The 23,267-nt window shown below is 48.4% G+C and overlaps 1 protein-coding gene across 4 annotated transcripts in view; it reads left to right on the top strand.

Moving 5' to 3' along the window:
• The window catches only part of TNIK (TRAF2 and NCK interacting kinase), a 162,972-nt gene that overhangs the window by 96,847 nt on the left and 42,858 nt on the right, over positions 1 to 23,267 (top strand). For all 4 annotated transcript variants that reach the window (XM_080410540.1, XM_080410541.1, XM_080410538.1 and 1 more), the window contains exons 5-12: positions 1,723 to 1,833; positions 4,210 to 4,300; positions 5,674 to 5,804; positions 10,249 to 10,303; positions 11,112 to 11,190; positions 15,407 to 15,582; positions 17,151 to 17,217; positions 18,612 to 18,816. In XM_080410540.1, the coding sequence (XP_080266666.1) occupies positions 1,723 to 1,833; positions 4,210 to 4,300; positions 5,674 to 5,804; positions 10,249 to 10,303; positions 11,112 to 11,190; positions 15,407 to 15,582; positions 17,151 to 17,217; positions 18,612 to 18,816 (915 nt within the window). The remainder of the gene's footprint in view (positions 1 to 1,722; positions 1,834 to 4,209; positions 4,301 to 5,673; positions 5,805 to 10,248; positions 10,304 to 11,111; positions 11,191 to 15,406; positions 15,583 to 17,150; positions 17,218 to 18,611; positions 18,817 to 23,267) is intronic.

Raw genomic sequence — 23,267 nt, 5'->3', positions numbered from 1 at the left:
CAGACCCTAGTGGGAGCCTGCAGATGAATTTCCAGGGAAGGGGACTAGGGAGGGCAGCCTTTTGGGTTGGAAAGTGTTTGTGGCTGGCTCAGCTATCCAGGGTTTTCCTTTCTCAGCCTGCTGCTGTGGTATCCCAAACGTTCATTTAATCAGAAACATGTGCAGACACTGATATTCCCCAACGTGTCAATCGTTCAAAGGGAAAAAAGGAGGAAAAACAACTTTGAAACCACTTGTTCCATTATTCCCCATTTGATGAGCAATGACTAACCTATGACTTGGGCTGTGTCCCAGTGACCCAGCTGGATTGCTGGTCTCCTGCTGGGATGGGATTGCTGCAAGCGCTGCAGCAGCACTCCTTGCCTTTGCACGGGGCAGACTTTCACTAGTCACGCGTCTTATTTCTTGAAGCCAGTTTCCTGATGTAACAGAGATATACAAAGAATTTAGTTAGTTGAGGAAGAGAAATCTCATATCAAAACTAAAGATAGGAGCATGGTCAAAGCCAGCTAAGGTATAGTCTGCTCAAGTGTTTTTTTAACCTGAAGGTTTATAACAGTGCTATGTCTGGAGTTTATGATGGCTTATGAATGATAGTCTTTTAAAATCACTGCATTTGAGTAATTGGTTAGGAGTAACCCTTTTGCAGTTTCTTTCTCTTCTTCTCTTGGCCTATGCTTTTAAAGAAGTGATGTCACTTGCTTGGAGAACAAATGCCGTGTAAGCTTCATGTGATAAGAAACTTTAAACGTGCACGTTGAAGAATCTGGCAAGGCACAACTTGTAGGGCAACATCTTTCAGTAGCAGGCTGATCTAATTGAAAGCACGGTTTCACATCTGAAAGAAACACCTCCACAGGTCTCAGAGAAGACTCGTTGCATGCATGGGCTGTGCTCGCTTTCTGGAGCACCCTGACGGCTCCTGCACGCCCTGGGCATCCGTGATGTCTCTGGGGAGGCAGACACGCATCCCGTGCTATTTTCATAACGTTTATTGCATAGTTGCTCAATGACAAGATGAAGTTTGGGCCTGGGTTAGATCATTGTACTTTTGTATTTAATGTTATGAAACTTGGGAAGTGATACAAGCGGTGGTGCCCCGTCTCATTTGAACCAACCTGAGCAGCAGAACAGCAGCTGTGTCCCGCGCAGCCTGAGCGGTGTGCTGAGCGTCCCCTCGGGGAAGGGTGCCTGCTCAAAAAGGGGATCAAAACCAAAGACCTTCTGGTACCAAAATAAATAAATAAATAAAATTGCAAAGTATACCTGGCTTCTAAGGTTGCAGGAAGCTTTCAGACATCTGTCTTGTTGCCTTCATGCTTTCAGAGTTGAACGTGCATGCAAGAGGTAGCGTTTTGCTTGTATTGCTGTTGATACTAAACACTGATTCTAAGTGTAAAGTAGGGTACGTAGCAGTGGGGTCTGAGATTTCAGGGTTTCCTATTTCTTCTGCTGATTTTCAGCACTGGACTAATTCCTGTTTCTTGTTCCCAACCTTCTGAAGAGCAGCAAGCCTTCCAGCCTTTTATTATTTCATTTTTATAACAAAACCCATATGGGTTACAAGCTGGTAGGTTCAAGGTTATGTCCCGGTGGCTCTGTGAAGCACTGCGGTGGCCCCACAGCTGCACTGCCAGCGTCGGGGTCCTGCCCTGGGGTCGGCCAGTCCCGAGGCCGCTGTCGGTGTCGTTGCAGTAATTGCATTTTTGTTCCATTTGGCAGCTGGTGATGGAGTTCTGCGGCGCGGGCTCTGTCACCGACCTCATCAAGAACACGAAGGGGAACACCTTGAAGGAGGAGTGGATTGCCTACATCTGCAGAGAGATTTTACGGGTAGGTGTCCAGAGGGAGCGGAATGTCAGGAGTTGTTGGAGTGTCACACTCGGGGCTTGGAAAGCCTTTGGCTCTGCAGGCTTCGTGGCTGCTGTGCTGCCATGGGCTGGAGCCTCTTCGGTGCCGGTAGGCGTGAATGATTCATGGGCTTGTGTGCTGCATATTAAACAAGCCCTGTTTAATGCCCTTTAGCTCTGTTAGTTCCCTGACTTCTAACCCTCTTTTTCCTTCAACAAAAATACAATTTCCTTTAGTATTAATAGGGCCAAGATTTATTTACATTAGAATTAAATTTTCAATTAACAGAAGGGTGAGGACTGATAAAGTCTGTGGAAGGAATCTTCATGATTAAAAAGCACCCTACTTTTTATTAAATCCTCATGTCTCAAGCTTTAATGAGGATGATGCAGCTTTTTATACCCACAAGATAAACGTTTGACTGGAGTCTCTTAAAATGGGCTGCGACAGTTTCATGTACTGGGAGATGGCAGCTTCAGCAAAGGCTTGCCTGCATTTTGCACGACTGAGGTCAGATGCTGTGATCGTAATGGTTGTCCGGCATTAAAATCTATTGCTCCGTGGACTGAGGTTTTGTTCAAGAGAAAACAGGAATATTGGGCATGTGAAAGAAACCTGGAGAAGAGCCATTGAAGTCATAGGACGAGAGGACGCTGGCTCAAGCTGCACCAGGGGAGGTTTAGGTTGGATATTAGGAAAAATGTCTTCACCAAAAGGGTGGTCAAGCACTGGCACAGGCTGCCCAGGGAGGTGGTGGAGTCACCACCCCTGGAGGTGTTTAAAAGATGTGTAGACTTAGCACTTAGGGCACGTGGCACTTAGGGACACGGTGTAGCAGTGGGCTCGGCAGTGCTGCGTTAGCGGTTGGACTCGATGATCTCAAAGGTCTTTTCCAACCTAAACGATCTGATGGCTCTACGAAAGAAAATGAACCGAAATGACTGCTCTGAAAGGGGGTATCTGACACTGCTGCTGAGGCAGCTGCTGGTGTCCAGAGGTGACACAGCACTTCTCTGTTGACGCTGAATGCCACTGTCCGCACCAAAACAATGTGCAGAAGATGCTGGCACTGTAGCTAATCGGTTGTTGTACGGACACTGCTTTCAGTGCCAGGAAGCCACAGTTACATGGGCTTACTTTAAATGTGTGAGCTCCGTGAGCCTGCTTCTTAAAATAGTCCCTGGCAGCTGAGTCAGAACCCAGTCACTGACTCATGTCCCAGGGCCACCATCAAGTGTCATCGCTTGCATTTAGGCTGCGCGTTAGGGCGGTGGGTTGGTGACCTCCGTAGGGTTTCAGGTGATGGAAGGCTCCCCCTTTGTGCTGCAGAAGGCGTCTGGGTCTCAGTTCAGACATCAATGGCCAGTTGTAATTCTGACAGGAGGCTTGAGCCCACATTGTTGAAGGATTTATTGAAATTCAGTCAAATTTTTGCTTTGCCTCTGGTGCACAAAGGTGTCTCTAACTGGGTACAACATGACTAAAAAAGGGCTCCTGTATAGATGCAATCTACTCCACAGTGTTGTGCCAAGGTAACAAGTGTAAAATGACTAATAACTACCGATAGTGATAGCTGAAATTTTCTTCCTCAAATATGAATGCTTAATGTGAAATGTAAACCTAACGCAGAATTAGTTTTGAAGCAATCCATGTTTTTTCCGAAGCTGGCAATATAGGTGGATGCTACTTCGAAACTGAAATAATAAATGAATGAAATAAAAATGTAGGCTGCAAAAAGAAATTAATGAGCTAATACAAAAGCACAACCGAAAAGCTAGTTTACCTTTAGCCTTTGAGACAGGCTTTTGATTTGAGCTATATCTCTGTTAGGAATACGTGCAAATGGTAACGTTTGTATTTGCATGGTAGCTTTTTTAATGCAAGCTTGGCAGTGCATTGGAGTCCAGTTTATTGGACCGATATAAAAAGAGAAGTGTTTTCTTCAGTTTCTGGATGGTGGAAATACAGAAAGGAGACGAAACCATTCTGTTATTTCTGCCGCAGAAATGGCTCCCTAAGGTAAGGCAGAATGTGGGGGGAAATGTGTCTGAAGCTGCGGAGGAATTCGGGTTAATATGAGTCCCCACAGAAATGGAAAGGTTGGTTTTAATCCCAGTAGAATTGACGGTTCTCCTGCAATGGCGAGCACCCATCGGTGGGCATCTCCCTCGCCGGGCATGTCCTCCCAGCCTGTGACACAGGGATGGCATTTTGAACACACAACAAACAAAAGCATTCTCCGGTGCTTAACTCCAGCTGTGAATCTTTCATTTCTGGAACATAATTGGTTGAGGAGGAATGTCAGAAAATAACATGCTTTGAACTTGGATTCCTCTAACCTTTCTCTGAATTCTCTAGGGCTTGAGTCATCTACACCAGCACAAAGTAATTCATCGAGACATCAAGGGACAGAATGTGTTGCTGACGGAAAATGCAGAAGTTAAACTAGGTAAGAGTGGGTTAGAGCTCCTGGAAACTGCAAGTGGGCTGACTGGAGAGAAGGAGCAAAACTGACTTGTACGTGTCTTGCAGAAAGGGGACGGCTACTAAGAGCTACTCTGTGTGTTTTCTCCTGCCAGCCTCTATAACGTGACCTTGGGTGTTGACCAAGGACTGTGCAATAAACTGCCAGCAGCAGATGGCCAGGTTCTGCATGCAAAGATGTACTTGCACTGGTGTTGCTGTTCAGACAGGTAGTTTGGGCAGCTCTGCCATCAGATGCTGGTTAAGCAATCAAGACCATTTTTTCGTGCCCCAGATTGAAAACTGCCCTGTGTGCATCGCCAGACGTAACCGAAGGCTGTTCCCACACAGCTTTGTAGCAGTGTCCTACAGGATCACAATCCATTCGTTTTAGTGTGACATAATCCAGACGTGTTTTCCAAGCTAACCTGTTGGAGAGAGCTTAATTTGCGAGAACTACTCTGAATTTCATATGCGGTGTTAGTCATCCTGGAGGAGACCAGGCAATCATGTGAAGATCAAATGGAAGACAGCAGATCAGCACAGCTGATGTGCTGATATCCTCAGTTGTCCAGCACCAGTGTTATTAAGGCTGTCTTTGCACATTTTAATTTATGCTAGCGATGAAGGATCCCTTACACTGTTAAAGTGAGGTGCAAGCCTTGTTTTCCCATGTCTCTCCCGTCTCTTTACAGCAGAATAAAACCCCAGCTTAACAGATGGTACTACCACCTCGTTTGGCTTCGTGCTGGCGAAGATTCCCCTCCAAGGGGAAATTCTCCAGGGCAAATTCTCCAACCATTGTGTTGCGCAAAGTGAGCTTAGTAGACCATAGTGTATTCTTTCATTGATTTGATTTAATCAGGGTTTGCTTCATTTTGCAGCTCTCTGCTTGACATTTCCCTATGGGCCTTCGTCCTTGGCCCTTAGTTCCTTAAGCTTTTTGCATTTATGGCATTTCCAGCAAGAATTTAGGTAGAGAAATGAGGCTTCTACTGATATTTGGCAGGCTTTAATTCAGAAGAGAAAGCGTAGAACAAAGGCTGCTGGTTATTCATGTTGCTAACCCTGTTCCTCATTAGTATGAGGAGCTGTGATTTTTTTTTCATTGCCTCCTGGCAAGGAGCAAAAGGCACAGGGTTTCATACAAAACCTGGACATCAGATGATCAGCTTTGTCCTTGACTGACCTCTGTTGATCCCAGCAGAGATCAAACAGGAATGTCTCTGGCCACATCTTTCTTTCCTGACCATGCAGAGGAGCTGATCTGAATGAACTCAGTGTTTTACATTCAACAGAAGAGTGTTGCTCAGGTTTGTCTCTGACCTTACAATGCCCCGTTGTGTCTCTGATCCGCAGTGGATTTTGGTGTCAGTGCTCAGCTGGACAGGACGGTGGGCAGGAGAAACACCTTCATTGGAACGCCTTACTGGATGGCCCCCGAGGTCATTGCCTGCGATGAAAATCCCGATGCCACTTACGACTTCAAGGTACCTAAATGAGCATCTTCCCGCGATTGTATATGTCATTAGAAGTGTAATCTTTGCCAAGCCTAGCGCATTAGCTAATTAGGCAGGGAAGGAGTTAAAGCAGCACTTACTGGTGCCTGCAATGAGAGCTGTGATCATAAACATCTGAATAAGGTGCGTGGTGTGATCTCAGATTTTATGCCCCAGTACCCTGAACGTGAGCGCTCAGGAATTTAGTATATTCTTGCAGCTTTGACAACGACGTTGACGAGCAGCGTAGTCTCGTCCCGCTTTCTGGCTGTTGGATTTTGAGATGCCGGTTCAGGCCCAATGTGCATCTTTGTCGTGCTGTTCACGTATCCACATTTACTGTGAAGTCTTTCCCCGTGCTGGGAAAGGTGTCAGACTGCGGCTTCCTACCTGCTGGCCTGCTTTGTGGTGCTGCGTGTTTAAATACTACAGCCAAACATGCTGTGTTTGCTCTGTTTACTCCGGAGGGAAGTCAGGTCGGGTTTAGAAAGGGCAAAATCACATCTTCTGGCCTGCAGGCTGGTGTTCGCGGGGAGATCTGAAAGCTGCCACACAATCAGACGTTTAGGGGGCTGACCTACTTTTCGCATGTCTCTCTAGCCTGTTTGAAGTTTATTTTTGGATCGGCGGCAGCACAACATTGCTGCTGAGTTATAACGTGGCACAGGGCCCTGTGCCACGCAGCGGGTCCGCGGGGAGGGGGGGGGGAATGGGTCCCACCTGCCCATTCAAACGACACTGAGATCTGATGTTTAAAGCAGGGAGAGCTTAATATATCTGACCCTGGTTCTGCCTTATGCCAAGTTCCTGGACACACGTCTGTGGACATGTCCCTTGGCTTTTTGTCCCTTGGTTTTTTAAAATGTCCAGAACTTGAATTTCCTGCTCCAGAGCCCCTAAGGTCCACTGAGCGCATCCAGAGAGGAGAGCGAGGCGCTGACACGTGAGCTTTGGGGGCAGAGGAGATCTAAAAGGTCACTGTACCTCCGTTCGTGCGCATGCCGAGACGTCGCTCTACAACATAACGTTTAAAAAGGACTTTGAGACCCTCTGGTGCGGAGCTGGGTAGCTGCTTTCGAGCTGTAGGACACTAGGGTGTAATAGTGCAACAGCCCACCATTGTGAAACGATTTGGGGTGCAGTTACCAGCCACTCTGAGAAATTGTTGAGAGATGAACCATTTTAAAGTAACCGAGCGATGCTTTGGTATTGCAGCTATTTAAGTGCATCCGTCAACTTTTGAACTGATGGCTTTCCAGAGAGCAGCTCTCCAGTCTTGAGTTCAGACTCTGGGTTACATAAATCATTAATGATAAGGACATGTAGAAACCATTTAATCTGCAATTACTTAATACTCTTTGATTAACCAATTACAACAGGCGTTTCCTCTGCTCTGCTGATGGCAGAGCTCCGTAGCTGGGCTGCAGCCCGTGCTAGCTGCTCTCGCTGCATCTCCAATGACAGCCGCCTGGTGCAACACTCTAATTAATCGCAGCTTTTTAATTATTTTTTTATTATATTACATTATTTTTTTAAAAAAAAAAAAGGACTGATATCTTCATAGGCTACTTTCCACCCTCAAAAATCCCTGAGGTTTCTCGTCTTTCCGGAATAACTAGGGCACTTAATATGCCGTCGACTGATGCACAAGCGCCAGGACCAGAATCCCTCTATTGTCCCCGAGGATCAAATGCTCGTAGCGAGCTGGGCGCTTGCATCTCTGAAATTGGCATTGACCATTTTCCCTTGGCTGGGGGTGTGAGACAGAAGGCTGATTGCTGCCGACACACTCACTGCAGGGTGTTTTCTGAGCTTGTGGTGACGTGGGAGCCACTGGACATTAGTCCGTACCCCAGATCACATCCCTGCACCTGATGCTCTTGCTTTGAAGTGGTGGTGGTGGGGAATGTAAATGCCATTTTTTTCTAAAAGGGATGCAAATCAGATGCTCTCAGGTTTAGCTGGCCAGCTTAAAATAGTAAATACAAAAGATGAGATTTATAGGGTGAAAAAAGGAATCTTTGCAGGCTGAATCTGTTGGACCAAAAAGCCTCTGATCTCACTGTTTTCTTAGCCAGAAAGAGATGCCTGTGTAATCTGTGGAAGGAGGCAGTAAATACCTCCTCACAAAATAAACCACTTTAAAAAAGAACAAATAGAAACCCCACGTTGTTGAGGTTATTTGTTGATTTTTCCCTTAGCCGGTCTTACTTTTTTCTGTAGAGGTAGCTCGTCAATAGGCTTGGAATCAAAAGCTGGGGGGGGAGGAGGCTTGCCTCCCTTCCCAAGCCAAGGCAATGCAAACATACTAGCACAGCCTCTTTTTGCTGGGTGGACTGAAAAGCTTTTCAGACTCAAAAATAAGCACACACACACACTAAAAAACCTCTGAATTCCAGATCATTATAAAATGTGTGCTTCCTGCTGAGTTTTCTGCCTTCTCTGGGAGACTTAGGTGATAATCCCTTTCTATATTGCTCCAGCTTTAAGATCACTTGGCATCTTGTGTATAATACTAGGCACCTCGATATGGAAAGACACACTAGGAATTTGGAAGGAGTTCAACGGCAGCCCAAAGGGAAGGGGTCATGTGTGCTGAATCATGTGGAAAGACTGCGATAATTAAGTATGCGGCAGAAATCCCTGCTGACCAGAAACAAAGAATGGATGAGACTGTCCTGCGAAAGGGTTGGAAATGAGAATTGAGAGAGAATTTTTAAGCAGGTACAAAGATGTGTAGTAAGGACGGCATTTGTTAGGGGAGTGCTTGAGTTTAAAATGAGGAAAAGTGCCTTGAAATTGAAAATCCAAGTTGTCTTTCCTGGAACGTGTATGTGAGAAGGTGCTTGTGGTCCCTAGAGGCTCTCTTTAGCTCTAACTAAGCTTTTGGGGCTCTGTCCTGGGAAAAACAACCTTTCTAGGATTTATTCGCTAAATTGGAGGTTTAAGAGGCTTGAGGAAAGGGCAGCTCTTGAAATGGAGAGGAGAAAACTGTAGTGGGACTGCAGGGACAGGGCAGCAGAGAGCAGGGCGAGAGGAGAGCAAGATGTGAGAGCTGGAGTTGCAGAAGGCAGAGTCCATCCCTTCCACCCTGAGACGTACCTATTTACAACGTTTATTGCTCTTGATGTGCTAACTGGAGTTTAGCTGGCCTCCAGCACACCTCAGAAGCAGCTATGTAGCATCAGGCTTGTTCTGGTTCCCAGTGCACCTGCAGCTTCTGCCCTTGCCGCCCCCCCATCTCAAGCAGGTCTCTCCGGCCCCCTGGGGTTGTGTCGGAGGCTGCGCTTGAGATGAAGGCACCAAAATTAGTCTGGGTCCTGTTCCCGCTGCACCGGGTGCTGGGTTGTGAATCATTAGCAGCCCTATACATGGTGTCCAGAATAACGAATTAGCCGCCTCCTGCCAAAACAGCGGGTTGTGGCAGTGCCGCTAGAGAAGGTGCTTGTTTTCTCTCGCCGGGCACGTTCTGTGCCTGCGCTGCTGCCAGGAGAGCCGAGCCGTCCTCTGGGGCTCGTTACCAGATCTGGAGGTGCCACCGCAGCTCATTAGTGATGTTGGGGTGGGGAGGAGGTGCTGGAGGGGAGCTCACCACTGGTCTCTGGCAGGGAGCTGGGGATACAAATGTCCCTGTTTTACAAGGGAGAAAATGGAAGGAAGAGAGATACTGGTATGAAATCAAAGAGTTTTCCAAAGAGGAGCGTTCTCTGTGCTCTGATCATTCAGGAGACTCAACCAACCATGTGGGCTGAGGGGTGAGCAGGGCTTGGGAACAGGGGAAATTCAAGTGTCCATTTCTCCTTCCACTGGCGAAACACCGCTTTTCAGGCTTCCATTTAATGAGCAGTCCATGATACAGGAGCCTCCGGCGATATCTCAAGATACTTCATGTTTTTAATCTATTCCAGGCAGCCTGTTTTCTGTGGAGCTGTATGAAATCCATGGATGTGTATCACCCAGCTTTAAGCAGGGAGCTGGTGCCAGGTTTGCAGCTTACCTCAGCCATGAAGCTGGGGAGCAGTTTGTCACCAGCTCATCTAGGAGCTGGGGGTTTGTTCATTAGTGCATGGGCTTGTTAAGATGCCCCCACCAAGGGTCATCAGCATCTTCCCAGGCAGTGTCCTCACCACGGCTACTGGGAGTAATGTCCTGGGGGGGTGGCCATGTCCCACACCTTGCCAGCCTTGAAGGTTTTGAAGTAAGTCTTTGGATAAACAGCGGGGTTGTGAGCCTCTTCTAAAGCTCCAACACATGGCAAAAGGATGAAGCAAGCTCCCAGGGGGTGGGTCTGGAGGCTTGCAGAGCACGCAGAGACCCAGCTCACAGGGCTGAGCCCCCTGGGCTTGGGGAGAGCCGCAGTTCCCCCCTTGCCTGGTACCCATCGCTGTGACAGTGCTCCTCTGTATCACGTGTGTCCTTCTGCTTTCTTTTACAGAGCGACTTGTGGTCTTTGGGGATAACGGCCATTGAAATGGCAGAAGGTGCTCCCCGTAAGTAGATACGTTGCTCTGCTTTAATTAACCCTGGGTTATAATATGTTGGGGTTTGCTGAACCAGCCGGCACTTGCTTCTGTGCAAGAAACGCCATGCAAAGGTTTTCCCAAGCAACCTGGGCTCCCCGAGATGGAGCTTGCAGGGTCCCACGGGGAAAAAGCTGCCAGGGCAGCGTGACCTCGGGGGACAGGATGGGTGTTCAGCAAAGGCACACAACCCTGTATAACTCTGATATGTCTGCTCGAGCACTCTGGGACTCCGTTTCCTTAAATAAAATACAGACGAGGACTGGAAGCAGGTAAAGAGCTGCTCCACTGACCTCTGTAGTGACACAGGTAGTGGCATGCTGGGCTCAGCTGGTGCGTCTGCACCCATCATCCTGCCATGGTTTTTCAGAGGTATCCTGGGACTGTCCCTGCGTGCTGGTAAATGCAAGTAAATAAAGCAGAGCAGAGCGGCACGTGGTGCAGCCGTACCCTGCTCGGGGCCCGTCGCTGTCAGCACCTGGCAGGGTGCTGAGGACACGCAGCTGCAGGAGTGCAGGTGTCCCCAGCCAGCCTCTGCTGCTCAGCCCTGTGGTGCTGGGGACACGCGCACCGCTTGGCTGGGGACATCAGCTCTCACCTGAGCTCCAGGCAGCTGCTGGGCCAGGGGCTGTCGCCGCAAATCCTCCTGCCGCTGTGAGTCTTGTAGCTTCAGAGGAAACTTGGGTCTCCCCAGCTGGGTGCGTAGCTTCTCTTTAGGAAAGCCGGGGGCTCTGCGAGATGCCGTGCCGTGTTTAATGCCTCTTCTTGCAAATTGCAGCTCTCTGTGACATGCATCCCATGAGAGCCCTCTTCCTCATCCCCCGCAACCCGGCCCCGAGGTTGAAATCAAAGAAGTGGTGAGTGTCTCTCTCAATCTTCAATGAGTGGGAAAAAAATCTCTGGAGCAACTTGTTTCTGCAGCCCAGGCACACCGCGGACTCGGCGTTTGCGTTGTGTAGATTCGGGGCCAGTGGCAGTCTCCAGCATCACAGCGGTGGGCGCAGGTTTGGGTCTTGATCTATGGAGATCTGTGGAGAGGTGGTTTGGTGTGAAGGAGCCGCTGGCCGTGGGACGGGGGGTGTCCTAGGCAGGCAGAGCGGGGAGCGCGCTCTAACACTGCCATTTCGCACTGCAGAGCCGCTTCTCCAAGGCAGTTCGCGCAGCCTGAAGCCAGATGACGCTTCGCTTGGCTACTGTTTCTTTCCAGTCAGGTTCCGTTTTCAAGTGGAAACATGAATCCACGCCAAAAAAAAAAGGATGGTTTATCTTGAAGGCCCAGGAATGCAGGCATTTGTTCTTAGTTGGGGTTTTATTTTAAAATTTTGCAGGAAAGAGTACATCACTCTTTTGAGGGGGGGAAAAAAAAGGAAAAAAAATCAGGGCATGCCAATAAAAACCCGTAGGAAAAACATTCCTGAAGCCCAACAGATGTTGTTTTGTTACTGTATGTTCTGTACTGATGGAGCTGGAGTCCTGAAAAACACTCATCTCTGGTTCATGCTGTTTGCCTACCCCGGGTCCAGCAGTGGTTTGGTCAGGAAAGATCTGCCAGGTGTTAGAGACAGCGCTGCCCCTTGCTCCCACGTAGGCTGAGCTTGCAGAAGGAAGTTTTGCCTTATTCATTGAAATTATGGTTATCATCTTGTTGAAGACACACAAAAAAAAAAAAAAAAAAAAAAAAGAAGAGGAGCAACCAGTAGGTATTGAAAACACTTGATGCCACAGCAGCAGGTATTTTGTTGCTGGAAGTGGAGTGAGAGGGGCTTGGAGTCCTCTGACACAAGGTGTTGGGGTTTTAGGACCAGCCCCTAAAACCTTACCCAGGCTTTGGCAGCAGGCATCTTAATTTTGTCAGCCTTTATTAATTAAAAATTAAAAATCAATTTTTTAATGATTGCATCAGCTGCCCCAGTACCAAACCGGGAGGAGAAGGACCTTTCCCGGCTGGCTCTGCAGAGGGTGGCAAAGATGTTCACTTTCCTTGCACAGCCTTTTGAGGATACCATTAGTCAGCTGAGAAGACAGTTTATACCCTTGTTTTCTGCCAGATCACCAGTCTCCTACTTCATTATCCTCACTGCTACAGCACAAAATGCGTTGTAAGACTTTTATTTTTCATATGAGAGTGCTGTTTATTCAGCAGTGGCTTCCTCAGCCTCCAGGCAGAGGGGAGCTGTTGAAAGCTGGTGTTGAGCAGAACATTTCCCCACCTCCTTAAGGTACAAACAGAGCTGGGGTGGAACGTGTATGTTCATCCCTGCTCTGAGATCCTAGGATGTGCTTTGTGCGAGCTGGGATTATTCCCTGGCACCACCTTCCCCTCGCGTGTCCGGCGGCTGTCCCAGCCGTGCGCAGCTCGCGGTGGGCGATGCCTGGGGTCAGCTGGGCTCTCCAGGGCTGTGCTCTGCCCATCCCAGGGTCGGCATCCCGGGTGCTTTGAGAGAGGGATCGCCTGGGAAGTCGTAGGGTAATGGAACTCCAGCTTCAGCCTGGGGGAGCACGTGCTCACCTGGCCTCTGCTACCCCTCCGTAAGCCAGCAGGGATCTCTGGTCTCCAGCAGAGCAGGGACACGTGTACCCCGGGCAGCTCAAACCTCTGTCCATCTTCCAAGTTTTCATTGCAGTGGGAGGTTCCAAAGGATGCAGAAAAAGCTTCACCTTAAGAGCAATTTTTTTCAGCATTTTCAGTGGGACACCAGGCACACTTGCTGTCCTTGGCTCATTTCGCAGCTGGAGGTTTTGGGGCTGCCCAGGATGGGTCCTGGAGCTCTGCAAGCCCAGCCCAAGAGGGCAGGAGGTACCTGGCCAGGCTTGCACGGTGGCTCTCCGGCAGTCTGGGCTGGTTTTCACAAGCAGGGATCACAAGAGAAAAGCAAAATGAGGAAACGTTCAACTTGAACTTTGAGTTTGTCCTTGTGTGTGGCAACACATAAAAAGTACGCGGAGTGGGCAGGCCATCTTTTTCCTTATGTGAAAGAAATATGAAGTGACTCCAGCACCTTTGAGGGTAAGTAAGGGAAAGCCAGGAGGGAACGCAGGCGTGGGAGCTGCCCTGAATCGGAAATCTCAGAGAGGAAAGTATTTTTGTTGCTTACTAAATCCTTGAGCTCGCTTTAAAACAGTGCTGTGTTCCAATGAAATTAAAGAGCCTGTGGTATCGTTTTCTTTCCCAGTTAAAGCCAGCCAGCAGCAAAGCTTTATTTTCTTCCCACGTTTTGCAGGCAAAATGAACTTGAACTTCAGTGATGTCGTTACCATGAACGCTCCCTAGCCCTGCTTGTAAGAGGTGACAAAACCTCTTTGTTAATGAGGTGATATTTGCACTGTGATACCACTTTTCATCCAAGCAGCTGCAAAGGCTTTGCAAACATTGATTTAAGCTTTACAAACTCCGGGGAGCTGGAGGAGCCCATGTTTCGTGCAGGTGGGCTGACCTGCACCCGGGGAGGAGATGAGGTGTGTGATGGTGTCCTTCTGGATCACAGCCAGGGAGAAAAAGCCTGTGTCTTCTGCTCCCGTTCCAGTGAGGGCTGAACTGTGCCACTGGACAGGTTTGGGGTTTTGTAGAGTAGATTTCAGGGAAACCAGAGGCCTGAGCTGGTCCCCGTCCATAGCTGCTCAGCCAGCTCAAGGATGCACAGGTGTCTTGGGGCACCGCAGGGCACCCATCCCCAAGAGACAGACAAACCCATCACTTGCTGGAGGATAACGTTTTAGCTGCTTCAACTTGACCGTATCTGTGGGTGCTCTGGACCACGCATCCAGGACTGAAGTCTCTCCAGCTTCACACCAGAAGGGGAGAATCATACTTTAAAAGCAGATTTTTTTTTTTGAGTATTGCATGGGTTGTCCCTTCTGGATACACTGAGACGCTGGGTTTCTTGAGGCAAGGTGGAGAAGGAAGATTTGCTCGTTAATAAAGCTGGATGGAGGATTTAATTGGATCCAGTAGCGTATTTTATTTTTGCATCTCAATTTGTATGGATTAGCACTTATAAGATAAATCACTTTTAGTCTGACAGCTTAAAAGTAAAATCCCTGAAAGCTTATTGTTTTACTTCTAATGCAATTTTATAGTATCTGTTGGCTTCTGACATTAATTTACACTCATTTTCCTATTTGCTAAAGCAACATAGACTATAGTGGCCTGTCAACATCTTTCTTGTAAATCCCTGTTCTCTTGGGTTTATAATGTGGCGGAATTAGTTCCAGGAGAACTTTTGATATGCATCACTTGACTAAGAGAAATCTGTTTATTAAAGATTTGGCTGAAATTGTTTTAGCTGAGATTGAATTAAACTGTTTGTGGGAAGGCAGGCTGTGAGGAGGGGCTGCATTCTGCCACCCACCGCCGTGTTCCCACCTCTGCCCAAGCCGTGCTGCCCAAAGAGCCTGTCCCGTTCACCTGGATCCATGGTCAGGGAGGCTGGGGCATGGTGGCCTCCAGGAGCTGGAGGGTCAGTAATGCTGCTGGGTCTCCCTGAGAGAGCAGGGAAGGGCTGCAAGGCAGCGAGCATTGCCCAGAGGTTGTCTGAGCTTTAACAAGCCGTGTAATGTTGGGTAGTTAAATCTAAAATAAATTTTAAAAAATCAACCTAGCTTGTCCCAGTCATCTTCAGAAAGGTAAATCTCTTGAAACGTAACTTGGGGCCATAAAATATGAGAAACAATCCATTAAGGAATTGCATTTGTATCTGTATGTGTTGTCTCTCGTTTCTACCTGCAGTTTCACAGGTCAGAGGGAAGGGAGGAGGAACACTCCCTTGCATTTTCTTGGTTCCCAACTTTCTCTAGCCTCTGTAGAATGGTGGTTTCTCCTAATCGTACCAGGAAGGCATAGACAGGAGTATGCATGGGAAGCGTAGGAGAGGGTGGAGTGATAAGAGGGCACCTGTGATGGTGCTAAGCATCAACAGCGAGGTCATGGGAATCCTCTTGGAGGGCTGCATCTGCACAAGGACTGTGTAGCAGCCAAGTAATCTTCTCAAATACCCACACATTTCTCACTTTCTAGTAGGAGACTCTATATATTTACCTGTTCCTTCTGTACCTTCTTTTTCTGTCCTTGGCCAGGTCTAAAAAGTTTCAGTCCTTCATTGAGAGCTGCCTAGTGAAGAACCACAGCCAGAGACCAACCACGGAGCAGCTGATGAAGCACCCCTTTATCCGAGACCAGCCCAACGAAAGGCAGGTCCGCATCCAGCTCAAGGACCACATCGACAGGACTAAAAAGAAGCGAGGCGAGAAAGGTTAGTGGAGAAGCAGGACTCTGGGTGATCCTTGACCTCTGCCACGTGCTTGGAGATCCCCAGCGTAGACCAAGGTGCATCCGTGTAGGTGAAGCGTATGGGTAGAAGAGGGAGGGTGAAGAGGACTGGGTTGCTCGTGGTCTCAGCACCATTCGGATGGCTGAGTTTGTACCCAAACTGGTTGAGTTAAATAGGTGTGGTCCTTCTGTGTGACCACACTTCTTATGCGTTTGAGGTCAGATTATTTTGTTTGATTTAATTCCTCTCAGTCACTGAAATAAATATCCACCACAAAACAATCGGCGTTCCTGTGAAGCCTACAGGTGACTGTCATTAGAGTTAATCAGTTTTTTTAAAGCTTTTTTGTCCCCTGATGAAAAATGCTGTCTTTTTTTGTCCAGGTGGTAATTTCCACGTGGAACATTTAAGCTTTGATTCATTAAAATGTGTGTATAAATTTTACATCTGCATATATACATACTGGCATGTGGGAGGGAGAAGCTGCTAAGATGAATTTTTCCCAGCTCACGTATTTCATGCCAAGTCTGTTGATCTACGTGCAGCGCCAGCGATGAGCAGACGAACATCTAGATAAGACCCTTGCCCCAAAGCAATTCCATTGACGAGGAATAACCTATTAATCCAAGTGATTTCAGTGAACTTTCCAGGCCCTATCAAAGTCCTCTGAAAGGAAGATCAGATAAATGAAGAAACTTGTTAAAGTATTCAACTGCTTGTGAACTGAATTTTAATTTGAAAGCTCATTTGTAGAACCCAGCAAATTAATACGTTGCTATTTCTCTTCCTATTGGTAGTGGTATTAATTTTTCATGCGTACCTTCCAGCCCCTTGTAATAGATTTCACTACAATCAAAACAATAAAATGGGATCCCAGTGAAGTATTAAATGTGTTTAGTCTGGCAAATGAAGGTTGGACCCTAGAGATGGAGAGTAATTGGATAAATGCAAGCCTTTCTTTTACTGTAATTCCCTTCATCCGATAAAGATGATATCCCAATAGAAATCACAGCATGCAGCACAACATTGCGGTTGGGCTTTTATGTAGATGTCTTCATTGCCTGGAAAATACATGGATTTGCGTAGGAAGAGCGTATGTTTAGGGAGAGAGGGGTTGTTGCCTTCAGAGCCATAGCTGAATCCCACCTTCCAGTGCATATGGCTTCAAGAGCTTGTGGTGCACCTCCCTGTGAAGAACCCTTCTGCAGAAGGGGGTCACTCCCTGACTTATGAGGATAAATTATTTTTTTATGGACATCCCCTACCGTTATGTTGGGTGCCTGGGGTTGCTGGGGCATTGCCCGTGGGACTGCAGCCCTCTTCCCAGCCAGCGTGGGCTTGCCAGGTGCCAGCACCCAGGGAGAGCGCCCATGCTTCCCTGGCCTTGCAGCCCCCCCGAAAACAGAAAATATAGAGAAATAATGCTGCATGTTCTTTGTCCTGTGAGAAGAAGAGAGTTGCCTGTTCTGCCTTCAGACTTCTGGGGTTTTCAACCACTGGAAAAATAAATGAGCCCAGCAAAGGGCACTGATGAGCAATTCTCTTCCTAGATGAGACAGAGTACGAGTACAGTGGAAGTGAGGAGGAGGAGGAGGAAAATGACTCCGGAGAGCCCAGGTAAGAATCAGCATTTCATTTCTGCCCTTAACGTCTCTTTAACTCTGTATAAAATCAGCTTGGGTTACAGGCTGCTAGAAACTAGACATGGAAAAAGGATAGTCTGAGCACTGAGTCCCCTTCGCTGGCAGAACAGAGTGTGTCCCCTCTGCTGGATGGTGCCTGGCTATAAACTGGTGCTACAGGTCACCTTAGCCAGGAGCTGGGGAAGGAGACTGAGGTACCCCATTGCCCGTGGGTTCTGCAGCACAGTGCGCTGCTGTCATGGGACTGTTGTATTTAGGCATGGGAATTTAATCCAACAGGCAGCTAAACACCACACAGCTGCTCGCTCACCCCCCCCCACAGTGGGATGGAGGGCAGAATCGGGGGGGGGGGGGGGGGGGGAAGTAAAATTTGTGTGTTGAGATAAAGACAATTTAATAGGACAGAAAAGGAAGGGAAAATAATAATGATAAAGTAATTAGAATATACATAACAAGTGATGGACAATGCAGTCGCTCACCACCCACTGACCGATGGCCAGCCTGTTCCCAAGCAGTGGCCCCCAGCCAGCTTCCACTGGTTTATATGGAGAATGACATCATATGGTATGGGATACCCCTTGGGTCAGCTGGGGTCCACTGTCCCAGCTGTGTCCCCTCCCAGCTCCTGGTGCCCCCAGCCTGCTCACCGGTGGGGTGAGAAGTTGAGAAGTCCTTGACTTTGTGCAAGCAGTGCTTGTCAACAACTAAAACGCCAGTGTGTTATCAATATTATCCTCATCCTAAATCCAAAGCACAGCACTATGCCAGCTGCTAGGAAGAAAATCAACTCTGTCCCAGGCAAAACCAGAACAGATGTGGAAAAACTGTGAGGTGAAATTGGAGAAGGCTCTTTGAAATGCGGTTCCTTACATCCAAGCGTAACTCCCGATTTCCATGTAACTTTTCACCATGAAACCTCCCTGGTGCTTCTGCAAGCGTGACGGGGCTGGAACTTTCTTTGGTGAAATTTTTCAGAGCCGTTGTAATTAGTATCAGGTTATTCCATTATTTCACTGAGATAATGTAGTATTTTAATAGCTGGCAATGATTCATGCTAAATGCGCTTTGTGCACAGCTAAATATAGTGTGTGCCACTGCAGCACAAGAGGCTTTGGGTAGAAACTTCATGTAAAGGAGTCCTTTAGCAAATAAATTACTGGTGAGCCATGAACAGAGCGCTGTGTCGGCTGCTCTGCCCTCACACTAGTGGTCCCCCCATCCCTCCCTCTGCTGCTGCCCAAGCTCTGTTGGGATGCTGTTGGGATGAAGGGAAGAGGGGCAACGCTGGAAAATGACGCAGAACTCCCCCTGGCAAGAGGTTTAAGGATGCAGGGAGGGAATCTTCTCTGATGTTTCTGTGCTGTGCAGCTCCATCCTAAACCTGCCCGGGGAGTCGACGCTGAGACGGGATTTCTTGAGGCTGCAGCTGGCAAACAAGGAGCGGTCGGAGGCGCTGCGCCGGCAGCAGCTGGAGCAGCAGCAGCGGGAGAACGAGGAGCACAAGCGGCAGTTGCTGGCTGAGCGGCAGAAGCGGATCGAGGAGCAGAAGGAGCAGAGGCGAAGGCTGGAGGAGGTAACTGGCCAGAGCCGAGCAATGGGCTGGCAAGGCCTGTTTTCGGGTGGAACAGCAGAATTTCTGGTAGCAGGTCCCAAGTGACTGTTCCCAGCCTGGTTTAGGAATCATGTCCTAACCTCTCTAGTCGGTAACCCCAAAGGTTTTGTTACACTGGTCAAACCCTCCTGCTCATCGTTTTTGCACACCCGCCTCCAGCCGCTCCCCTCACCATAGTAAGTGTTGCCAGCTCTTGTGAAAGGTAACGGAGCTGGTTTGCTGTAAATAAACGCTTGAAGTATCGCACTTAAAGGGGTCCCTGGAACTGCTGAGCAGAGTTAGCCCATTATTGGGGTGATGGCTGTATTCAGTTGAGGTAAGCAAAACTCACTGGTCCAAGCATCTGACAGGTTCATTATTGTTATTTGCTGCTGTGGACTATTAGAGTTGATAAGAAGCTGAAGAGCTCCGTTTGCCATTTCCCCAGATCCATGTGCCACTTGTGTCCCTTTAATCCCTAATTTCAACTTCAGTCCTTCCAGTCCCTGCCAATTACAATTTCTCTTGCAGGGGAGGGGCAGATGCCTCTCTGACTTGTGCAATGATCCATATGTGCCCCGAAGGATAAGATTTCATTATCCTTGTCTTAACATACCAGCTACAAATGCGATCGGTCATAAAATTATCCACCCCATTTAAAATCCAGCTGCAGGATTTGACCGGGTGACTTTGGGTGTCCCTGAGCTGCTCAGCCTGGCTGCGTGCTCTGTAGGAAGCGCATTTGGTTCTTCAGCTGCAGAAGCCCACCAAAAAGTAAGGGAGCTTTTTCTCCAGCTCTTAGGATTTTGATGGGGTTTTGCACAGACACCCATTGCCACACACTGAACCAACTCATCCTGAGTGTCTGATTGAAGGGTTCATATGTTAAAGGTAATTAAATTAGCTTTCTGAAGAGGTCACAGATATGTCTGAAAAGAGGATTTGCAGTAAATGAACTATTAAGACCCCCCCTTAATTTGCATGAGCCAGAGTGTCTGTTACATTTAAGCTGACTCTCAACTCCCCCCCCAACCCCCACCCCACCCCACCCCCAGCCCCGCGATGGGTAATGCCCCCGGGCCAGGGGCACAGACCAGAAGGAATTTCAGGCAGGTGATGATGGTGGTGATACGGCCCCTCTCTGAGGTGGTCCTCTGAGCTCCTCTGAGCTCCTCCGGGGCAAAAACCAACACAGGCAGATCCCAGGCAAAGCATTTTTTCAGTCTAGTAAATATGTAGGTCTGACATGTTGTCAGAGCGCAGAGCTTTGCGTGTTCAGTACACTGTAGGTCAGGCTTTGCTTGCGTCCTGCACCATTCCCAGAGCTGGTGAGCTGCTGGGAGAGAGGGCAAGGTTTGCACGTGGGTGCATCCTGAAATCCCCTGCCCCAATGGATGTTTGTCCGAGGACTGTCATAAGGAAGCCAGGCTCTGCCTTTGTCCCAGTCTGCTTGCTGCAAGCGGTACAGGAGCAGAACAACAGCACAATAAAAGCAGACACCAGATTAGCTGCAATCCTGTAATGAATACAATGCTTGCTGCTGTATTAATATGTTCTCTTCACATAGAAGCAAATTGTTCTCTCTCTCTCTGCTGCTTCACAGGCAGGTTTTGAATGGAGGACTAATCCCCTTGCTAAGCTGGCGAGCTCTGCCCTGAGCTACAGGGGCACTGCCTTGCGGGGTCGGGCTGTGCGCAGCTTTCCCTGGGCTTTGCTGGTTCCCCCCATTCTGTCCCCCATGTCATTAAAAGCTAATGTCACCATAGCCAGGATTTAAAATCAATGCCTCTGTTTCTGGTGGCTCTAACAGCCGCCCTGGGTGCTTCACCCATTGCCTTCTTCCAGCTGCCTTACAGTTTTCAGACCTGAACTGGAAGGGAGCAAAGCCGGCAAAGAGGCGTTTTCATGCTCCTTCATGTTGGAGCAGTTGGGGAGGACAAGTGGGACCGTACCAAGGGACATGCTCAGTCCACCCCGGCATGGGGCCACCGGCGTGATGAGCCCTGTGGGCTCAGCCAGGATCAGGGCAGAGCGGGCAGCCGCGTGCTGGTGGCTGCGATGGCCCCAGCATCTTCTCGGGCCCATCTAGCCAGGTTTAGCTTCACCTGCATCTCCAGACATGGAGTAAAATGAGCTCTCCTCTCTGTTAGACACTGTTTGCATGGTGAGCAAGAAACGTAGCCAAATCGTTATGGTGAGGATTAAAACAGGAGTCCTTGAAAACGTACAAACCTTCTGTTGCAAATGTGGTGGATTGTGGCAGCAGTTGGGAGGGATGCTCCCCAGCGTGGCGGGCTGTGGCTTTGCCGGCTGCAAGGTGGTGTGAATCTGCCATGGGCTGCTGTAGAAAAACAGAAAAATAGTAGAGGCAGAGATTAGCAAAGATTCATCAGTGCTGCAGGGGGTAGGCTAGGGAAGCTGCACAGGTAGCTTTGAGCATCCTCCCCTGGAGCTTCCTGCTCATGGAGGTGTTCACCCTGGGGAGGGATGCTGCCTCTGCCTGGGGACACAGGGGAGGTTTGTACCCCCAGGCTCTCCCGGGATTTCTAGCACAGCCAGCCAGCGGTGGATATAGTTTGGTCTTTGTTCTTCCCAGATACTTTGGGGCAGGAGGCATCTGATGGCCAGACAGAGGTACCAAACGGCGGCTGTCACAGCTGCCCGAGTTTGATGTTGCTGCCCGGAGGCACCCAGCACCCTCCATCCATGTCACTGCAGTTTTGCTCCAGAGAGCAGCACCTCCTACCCACCACAACAGCACAAAAGCTGTTGCCTTTTGGCCTCTCTGCTTTTTCTTATGGTAGCTTCTGTTGTTGACTCTTGGCTCTGGATTTATTTTGCTTGACAGGAACAGGGTTTCTTCTGTGCTGCTTTATGGTCTGACTAAGACAGGGTGTGCCTCCAGTAGGCAGCACTGTACCAGCAGCCCTCTGGGAGGGGAGTCCGGGGGGAAGACTCAGATTACTGCATTTTCAAAATAAAGTTGACCTTTAAAACCCAATAGAGCATCCAGGACAAATAAACACTTGGAGCTGGTGGCTTTTGGGGCTCCTAAGTCAGCCTGTTCAGTACTGCCAGGGGTATTACTGTGTTCATAAAGAGAGCTCTGACTCCTCCTAAGATGCTGTGAAGGTGGCCAGGCTGAGCGAGTGCGTTGGCAGGGCCCAACTGCAGAACCAAAAGGACTGACAGGAGGATGCCCAGCTCAAAAATGCTTGGAGTTAACTTGTACTGGAGATGCACAGCAAAAGAGCTGGAGAAAGGCCTGCTAGTGGGATAACTACTCCATTCCTCCATCAGTGCAGACCTTCAGTAGATTTTGTTTGGTTGGTTGTTTTCCTATCTTGTCTTTAAATACTGCCAGGGGTAGAGCTCCTAGCATTTCTGTTTCCTTACCCAGTAGAGCTCAAAATGAAGGAATCTCATTTTTTCTGTCATCTTGCTCTTCCTAAACCAAGATTTCTGAACCTCTCACAAAAAGTACCTCTCATTTTAGGGCCTTTGGGGGGAAATCCACTGTCTCATAATGTTGCTCCAACGGTAACACCAAATGCATATATGAAAAAGTCAAGTGAGGAAGTCTTCTGGTTGTCTCTCGATGCACTCCACGGTGCCCCCAAGAGCTGCTGCCATCCTTAGCATGCCTCCTTGCATCTGTTGGACATTTGGGACTCCTTTTCCAACAGCTGACCAGTTTCCTTCTTTAAAGCTCAATCTTCTTCCAGGCAGCCAAGGAGGTATAGATTTGCAGCTGTCTTTAATTGCAGTGGAAGTAAACTGGGACCTTCGTGGGAGCTTTCTGCATGACGGCATGCAGAAAGTTGGTCTCATGAGTTCAAAATGTGCATGCAAAACCCCCCCTCCAAATTAGAGAATTAAATATCAATAGATCAAATAGCAGTAAGGAAAATATTTGTGTAATGCAGAAGGGTGAATAGGCTTGAATATATTTTAATTTTTCCCTGTATATACATACATTAGATATATATAGCTCCCTAATAAACCCTTCATTTGTTGCTGGCACAGAACGAGCCTTGCTGTGCCAGTTTAACCACCAAAACTCCAAGCGAGCTGTAGGAATAACACATCTCCCTGTGTGAGTGTGAGGGATCCAGCGAGACAGTGCTCTGTGCAGACCCCTTGGCAGCAGTGGGCAGCTGTGGTCAGAGAGGGCTTTACATAATCTCATTTTTCTGCCATGTTGTGGATTATTTTCCTTTCTAGGTATAAAATAAAGGTCAAATCATTACAGGGGATGTAGAAGGCAAATCTAAGCATTTTTGCTGTTTGCGTGTGATGTTTCATTCCACACAGTTACAGAGCTGGATGTTCAAGGGATAAAAAATCGCGGCAGCTCCTTTATATGATAACCAGCAGAAGACCGTCTGCTGGAAGCTCTTTTAAAGCAATGCAAAAATTGCCAATAAATAGTT

This window comes from Falco punctatus (genome assembly GCF_963210335.1).
Source record: "Falco punctatus genome assembly, chromosome: 13".
NCBI lineage: Eukaryota > Metazoa > Chordata > Aves > Falconiformes > Falconidae > Falco > Falco punctatus.
This window is presented reverse-complemented; position numbering and strand designations above follow the sequence as displayed.